The 8,163-nt window shown below is 40.4% G+C and overlaps 2 protein-coding genes across 2 annotated transcripts in view; one reads left to right on the plus strand and one right to left on the minus strand.

The window, feature by feature from the left end:
* The window catches only part of ermp1 (endoplasmic reticulum metallopeptidase 1), a 119,130-nt gene that overhangs the window by 90,389 nt on the left and 20,578 nt on the right, over positions 1-8,163 (minus strand). The gene's annotated exons all lie outside the window — the stretch shown is intronic.
* On the plus strand, positions 3,833-4,306 carry ompb (olfactory marker protein b). Its single transcript, XM_010787206.1, has one exon. It carries the CDS (start codon positions 3,833-3,835, stop codon positions 4,304-4,306), a length of 474 nt encoding a protein of 157 aa, XP_010785508.1.

Here is an 8,163-nt window from a genome sequence, read left to right on the forward strand (position 1 = left end):
TAGTGGAGTACAAATACTTTGTTACTGTACTTAAGTACATTTTTCTGGTATCAGTACTTTATTCCACTACTTATTTTTCTGACGACTTTTTACTTTGACTTCTTACATGTTGAACACAAATACCTGTACTTTCTACTTCTTACATGTTGAACCCAAATACCTGTACTTTCTACTTCTCACATTTTCCAAACAGGCTGGTTCCTTTAGTTTGAATGTGTGTTTGGTGGCGTGATCATTATTATTTAGAGTCATTGCGTGCCTATTGATTTGAACACGATCCGTGTATCCATCATTTCCTGGTCTTCTCTAAAGAAGAGGGACCAATGAAAACGTTGTCATGTTGCCGTTGTTCAGCATGGAAACATTCATTAGCTAACAATGACATTATTGTTCTATTAATATAAAGGGAGGTCAGGTACTCTTTAAAACAGCTGCTAGTTATGGGTACTTTTTACTGAAGTACATTTCAAAGCCTCTTTACTTTGACTTGAGTAAAGAAGTTTAGTCAGTACTTCTACTTTTACCAGAGTATTTTGAAACACGAGTATCTGTACTTCTACTTGAGGAAAGGATGTGTACTTTTGCCATCTCTGGGGGGAAGGTGAGAGAAACAAACAGGCGGTGTTTCGTGGAGAATAAATAACGTGCAGGTGGAGAGCCTCTTGTCTGCTGATGCATTCAGGACCAGGGGACAGATTTATCACTGTGAGTCTCTCAATCATAAATCCAGCTGTAATAGGACACGGGTGAGAGGTTATAACTGTGTGTGTGTGTGTGTGTGTGTGTGTGTGTGTGTGTGTGTGTGTGCGTGTTGTTGTCTTTCCTAACATGAGGGATTTTAGCCTTTGCAGACCATTTACATGCAAAAAACCAATAGAACACGAAAACCACAGACAAAAAAAAGCAGAATAGGGACCCATTAAATTTCACCTCATTACTAAAATGTTTATTTGTATTCAAGGCAACCTACAGTATACACTTCAATACTAAATATACCTACGGGAGCAATCTGGCGTTACTGTAAGTATCTTGTCCAAGGACACTTTGACATGTTTACTGCAGGACCTTGGTATCTAACCTTTGACCCTTTGGTTAGTAAACACACATTTCCCCCCATAAGCCACGGCCAGTGTCATAAAAAAAACCCAACCTTGAGGCAACCTGATCTGTGAATTGTCCACGAGTAAGCAGTATAGCGCAATACTGGAAAGGATTCAGTGAGCGATACCACATGTGAGCTGACATTATTCTGAGAATTCTGACATTTTCAAAATTCTTACTTTTTGAAATGCTGACTTTTTTCAGAATTTTTCACTTTTTCTCAACATTCAGAATTTTCTTTAAATTTCTGACTTTTTCTCCAAATTCAGACTTTTCCTCAACATTCTGACTCAGCATTTATTCGTAGATTTTTAGAGACCACGCCTCACCTTTCATACCCGTAGTTTGGCTCTTTCTCCTCCCCGAGAAGCGACACCACATGTGAGCGGTGTGCAGATGTCAGGGTGACTGACAGCACTTCCTGTCAAACCTCTTACAGGAGGCGACACTCATCAGCTGATGGAGCTGATTTGGGATTTTTCTAAGAATTTTAAATTATTTCTAAGAAATCTTTTGTTGGGGGGAATTCAGTCATTTTCTCAGAATTCAACTTTTATGAAATCTTGACTTTTTTTCTCAGAATTTTGACATTTTTTGGATTTCTGACTTTTTTTCAAATGTCAGACTTTTCCACCGAATTAAAAAAAAAATCTGATTTTTTTAGGAATTCTGACCTTTTCTAAATTCTGACTTTTTTTGTACTTACTTTAAAAAAACATGCTCCTCCCCTGGCGCACAATAAAAACTGTTTGATTCAGATAGCGACACCACAGGTGTCAACACAGGTGTGACAACAGCGTCCTTGGAGATGTCAGGTTTGCTAATAGCACTTCCTGTCAAACCTCGAGGCGACAGTCTGCTGATGGGGACAGCGTGGCCTCTCTAGAGGGCCGAAGAGGAGGAAGAAAAACAAAGCACTGCACCATCAAACCTCAGAGTCGTTCTGTAATCCCCCGGGAGGCTCCTGCTCAAACTCTGTGTCTCTGCACTGTGGAAAGTGAGGCTCCATCCATCTCAGCTTTCATCTGAACTCTGAGAGGAAACAGACCTGATGACTGACCGCTTGAAACACAAGCAGAGAGCACTTCCTCTGCAAGCCGTCAGCACGTAGAGACCAAAGGGAATCGCTGTTAGGGAATCTCTCCCTCCCATAACATCCATTGGTTTGTGGACTCCAGTGTTGAAGCCTTGAATCTAACATCTTGACTTTATTTAACCAGAAATGTCAAGAGATGGCGAAACGAAGTACAACTGAACAATGCACGAGACCGTTTTAGGCGGGTAATTAACTTTAGCTAAGTGAAAAAAGAAAGAACAAAGTGGTCGAAATCCCTCTAAAATGCTATCTTGATTGCTAGTTTCAAGTAATAATAATAATATTGGGTTTCATGTTTGATTTCAAATCCCGAAGTGTCTATCAAATCATTCTGTTTGATAGAGACTTGAAACCAACAATGAAGACCATAAACTCACCAGGAAAAGGTCTATCAAGGGAATCAAATGAGAAGTAGGATCATTTTCTCGTAGACTAGACTGACTTTGAACTCAGAATTCGGAGGAAATCTTGGAAATCCTGAGTTGGAAATCTGACTTTTTCTGAGAACTCTGACTTCAAACTAGCAATTAAGACCACAAACTCATCAGGAAAAGGTATTTTAAGGTTAAAGAATCAAATGACAAGTAGGATCATTTTCTCGAAGACTAAAATCTCAGAAATCTGACTTTAATCTCAGTCTTCCAACTTTTTGGTTTCTGACTTTTCAGAAAAATCGGACTATTTTCGGCTTCTTACTCGGAAAAAGTTGGAATTCGGACTGTTTTTGAGAACGTTGACTCAGAATTAGGACTTTTGCTCAGAATTCTGAAGAAATTGAGACCATAAACTCATCAGGAACACGTTGACTTAGGGTCATTAATGTCTGGCATTAGAGTTAAACACCTGTAGCCAAGCGAAAACAAGACACAAACAAAACGTGGTACAAACAGTAGTTGGCAAATCTCTCTGAGGACAAACCTTGAGCTGGGGAGGCAAATATCATTAGGTCTGTTACTTAGCACCTCTCTGTTGATCTGTGAAACTCCAGCTTTAAACACGAAGAGCTACTGTGAGTTCAAACATGTCTTCAGAGCTGGAGCTTTCTTTCCGACCGGACACCGATCTGACGGAGTTGATGCGTCAACGAGTTCAAACTCGTATATTTTACTTCAAATAGGACCAAAAATGTACGAAACAGTTATCATTCTGTCTTGAAAGAGACTTGAAACTAGCAATTGAGACCATAAACTCATCAGGAAAATGTCTATTAATCAAACAAATGAGAAGTCGGATCATTTCCTCGTAGACTAACATTCCAGACTTCTGAATTTAATCTCAGAATTCAAACTTTTTGGTTTCTGACTTTTCTAAAATGCTGACTTTTTTTGGCGTACTGACTGAAAAAGTTGGAAATTTTTACTTGTTTTGACAACGTTGACTCTTAATCTCAGTGGACCCTTTCCACATCAGGAACATGTTACCTTAGGGTAATTAACTTCTGGCATTAGAGTTAAACACCTGTAGCCAAGCAAACAATAGACACAGACAACAGTACCAGGCAAATGTCCCTGAGGGAAAACCCTGAACATATCATTAAATCTGTTCCTTAGCACCTCTCTGTTGATCTGTGGAGCACCAGCTTTGAACACATTCTGCACCAGCGAGGAGAAAGAGTAACCAGGAGTTCAAACAAACATGTCTTCGGAGCTGGAGATTTCTTTCCGTCCGGACCTCGATCTGACGGAGTTGATGCGTCAACGAGCTCAATCTCTGCAGCAACGAGGCCAGAAAAGGCAGGACGGAGAACGTCTGCTTCGTCCCAACGAGACCGTTTATCAACTGGACTTCAGCAAACAATCCCTAAAGTTCTCACGGTGGTCGGTGTGCCTTCCAGATATCGCACGCCTCACAATAACCGCCACTTCTCAGCTCTGGACGCCGGATTTAACCAACCTGATGAATCGGCAACTTCTGGAGCCAGCTGGAGTTTTTTGGAGGGGAGAAAAGGACCAAAGCGTCCAATTCTACGAGGCCGATTCGTACGAATTTGGGGAAAGAATCGCTGAGTTGGCAAAGATAAGGAAGGTGATGTACTTCCTGTTTGCCTTTGGAGAAGGATGCAACTCTGAGACTGTCAGCTGCTCCATCATCTTCACAACAGACAGTTAAAACATATTTTGCTGTGCTCGTGAGTTTAGATATTTGAGCTGAAACCGGCTTTTTTTTAACGCTTTCTTCTTAAGGATATCACAATTCCTGACTATCTGTAAGGACAGGTCTTCTTTTGCTCAAACGGTGACAGGCATGGGTTAGACTAGTGGATTATCTTTAGGGGAAGGAATAACAATGGCATTCTTCTGCAGAAAAAGATAATTGCATTAAATATAAATATATATCATAAAATGCTTTTTTCAACTCATCAAATATGGAGATTTACGGATTATGTTCTCTTTTAAAATCAATATCTTTAAAGCCTAGAGAATTCAATAGACATTTCTAGACCAAGTGATAAATAGAGACTTCCCTCTTCATCCATCGATACCTTTCTTTTGAAACCTGTTGATCATAAAAGTGTCTTTCTTTGTGTCTTTGTCTTCTACGATGTTAAATACAGCAAAATACAAATAAATTGGATATAATAAAAGACGATGGAGTTGCCCTTTCTTTTCTTAACCGACGTCTAAAACAGAAATGTTATTCATCACGTCCTCTTCGACAAACAGCCAGCCCCGATGGGTTTGGTAGCAGTGAGTCCCGTGTGAGATAATGGATAGAGACAGTGTGTGTGTGTGTGTGTGTGTGTGTGTGTGTGTGTGTGTGTGTGTGTGTGTGTGTGTGTGTGTGTGTGTGTGTGTGTGTGTGTGTGTGTGTGTGTGTGTGTGTGTGTGTGTGTGTGTATTCCCTGTTGGACAGGAAAGGTTCATGCTGCCTCATCCGTCTTGCTTGACAAACAAGAGCGATGGGAGGCGTGAGGATTTCTTCTCTAAGCCTCCTCTCTTCCTCCTGCAAACAGTAACTGTGACTGAACGAGAGGACGTGTGTGAGATGAAGTGTGTGTGAGATGAAGTGTGTGTGAGAAAGGAAATAACGGAGATGTCAGGAGGTATTAAGTTCATTTCACGTTGCCAGAAAGCATGAAAAGTAACGTGCTTTCTGAAGCTTTAAATGATCCTCTGATAAAGAACGCTGCATTATCTGGAGTCTCAATTAGTTCCTGCTCACCTTGAATGCATAAGTGTCCTCATTGCCATGTGTGCTTTTGCTCAAAGGGTGACAGGAAGGGGTTAAAACTAATGGATTATCTTGAAGGGAAGGAATAACAATGACATCCCTCTAAATCACATGTGTCAAACTCGAGGCCCGGGGGCCAAATCAGGCCCTTGCTGGATTTAATTTCGGCCCGCAGGATAATTTCTAATTCCTATTAGATCTGGCCCGCCGGTATATTACACACACACCTTCACTCCATCCTGAGGGTCTCCTCAGCTCAGAGCCTGAGCCCAAACATTGATGACCTTGCACCCAAGATGAGATGCCAAGTATCTGAAGCTAGCATCACAGAGCAGCCACATGGAAGTTTTTAATGGGATGTTTCCTTCTGCACTTTCTCCTTCAGTGAAACAAACAGGGCATGTTTGGGTTCTCTTGAAGGAAAAAATAGTTTTGTTGAAGCTTGTTGTTTGCCTGTGGGAAATGTAATCATAAAGAAAATGACTCTGGAAAAGCTGCAGATAGGAGCCATAAGAAATTAATGAACTGATTAATTTAATTTTTTAATATTGTTTTTAAAAGGCAATCAAAATGAGCTTGTTATGTTCAAGGTTAATAAGTGGCAATAAGTTTCATTTCATAAGTCTTTCAATAAACATTGAACCAGTCACGGCCTCACTAGTCCCCATTCTTAATCCACTGTGTATTTTAGTTTGACCCCCCGCTCTAAGTAGTGCTGCAGAAAAAGAGTAATTGCATTAAAAAAAAAAGCAGAAAATGCCTTTTTTCATCTCGGTAAAAATGGAGAATTTCAATCGCTTTTTTTTTTATATCATGTAAAAATCAATATCTTTAAGCCGAAGAAAATTCAAATAGACAAGTGATAAATAGAGTGGAAAAATGATCTGCAAAAATGACTGAAGTGGCGGACCTTCCCTACTAGCATTTAAAAAAAAGACTTTTGCTGAGCAAACAAAGGATTTACGAGAGCTAATGAAGCTACTGAAGAGGTTCTTTTTTGAACCATCATCAGTGTTCTGGGTAACCAGCCACAGTTGGACCTTGTTGTTTTGTATCATGAAGTCCGAACAGAAACTGAAACCAGAATCTCTGCACAAAGGACATCTCACAAACACCACTTCCAACTTTTAAAGCTTCAGATCAGAATCAGTTTGAAACACACTGGCCAACTGCAATAGATAGGGTTCTCAAGGGGGGGGGGCCCCCCCTAAGGCCTCTGGGCCAGATCAGCTCACAGACACACAGACTCACACCTGCTGTTTCCTATGGACCGAGGATTAGGAAACACGTGTGACATGTTTTTGGGATTCTGACCCAATAAAAAGACAGATTCCTTAAATGTTTCAGAAAAAAATAAAAATTCTCAACTTTCCTACAAAAAAGAATGTTTTTTCCAGACATTTTAATTTTGCTGGAAAATAAAAATTGAGAATATTATTTATGGTGAACTTTTAAGGGAAAAAAAAATGTGAAATGTCATTTTTTTTGTTTTCTATTGGAATTCATGAGATGAAATTTCCAAATATATTTAGATATGACATTTTTTCCTGACTTTAATGTCAGATTCCTGCCTTTTAATTCTGAATTTAACGTAAAATATCTGAGTTTCTGAAGTGAAAAAATAAAATGCCAGAAAGATTCAGAATGGAATTTATTTTTACATTTTCTATTATTTCTATAAATTTTTCTTCTGAATTTCTTTTTTCAGAAGTAAATATAAATATTCGATTCAACCAACTCTAAGATTTATTTTTCCGATTTTTCTTATTTTTTTCTTGAGATAAAAGTCGCTGATTCTGACTTTAGTCTCAGAAGAAAAAAAAAACTCACAATAATCACAGAAAAATACAAAAATTATCCAGAATTCTGTTTCTCTCAAAATGTATTTTTGACTTAAATCTCAGACCTACAAAGAACGGTAGCCTTCTGCCACAGCGCCTCTCGGAGGCGAGTGTCTGGAGCAGGCGGCCACGACCAGCATTCCCCAGCTTGACCCTGGTGGCAGGTTCGTGGGTCGCTGATGCCGTCGCAAACAGGTGGGGGTCTTCATGCACAACTCCTATACAAACACAGAGGTTTAATGTGAGCTCACACAACTCTATAGAAAACACAGGTTTAGGTGGGGGGGTCTAACCAACTTAAAGAGAAACACACAGGTTTAGTGAGGGGGTCTCACCACAACTCCTATAGAAACACCACACAAGGTTTTCGTGCGAGGGGGGTCTCCACACAACCGGCTATAGAAACACACAGGTTTAAGTGAGGGGGTCTTCACGCACAAGTCCTATAGAAACACACCCCCGGTGCGGTTTAGTGAGGGGGGGTCTTCAACAAACTCATAGAAACACACAGGTTTTCAGTGACGGGGGTCTTCACACAACTCCATAGAAAGCAACCAGGTTTTAGTGAGGCGCTTCACACAGCCCCCCTCGCTATAAGAAAACAGCATGCCACATATATGGCCAGGTTTAGTGAGGGTTCGTCTTCCACACAACTCCATAGAAAGCAACAGGTTTAGTGAGGGGGTCTTCACCACAAGCGTCCTATAGAAAGCACACAGGTTAGTGAGGATCTTCAGCACAACTCCCTATAGAAAGCACACAGGTTTATTGAGGGGGGTCTTCCACACACTCATAAAACACAACAGGTTATTGAGGGGGGGGTGGTCTTCACAACAACTCCTATAGAACCACAGGTTTATTGACGGGGGGTCCTTCACACAACTCCTATAGCAACACACCAGTTTAAAAAAGTTGAGGGGGGTCTTCACGACAACTCCTATAGAAGCACACCAG

This window comes from Notothenia coriiceps, unplaced genomic scaffold (genome assembly GCF_000735185.1).
Source record: "Notothenia coriiceps isolate Sejong01 unplaced genomic scaffold, NC01 NC01_scaffold00030211, whole genome shotgun sequence".
Classification (NCBI taxonomy): Eukaryota; Metazoa; Chordata; class Actinopteri; order Perciformes; family Nototheniidae; genus Notothenia; species Notothenia coriiceps.

Excerpts from the sequence above, each read along its gene's own strand:
- ompb (XM_010787206.1), top strand. The coding sequence starts at position 3,833 with ATGTCTTCGGAGCTGGAGATTTCTTTCCGTCCGGACCTCGATCTGACG.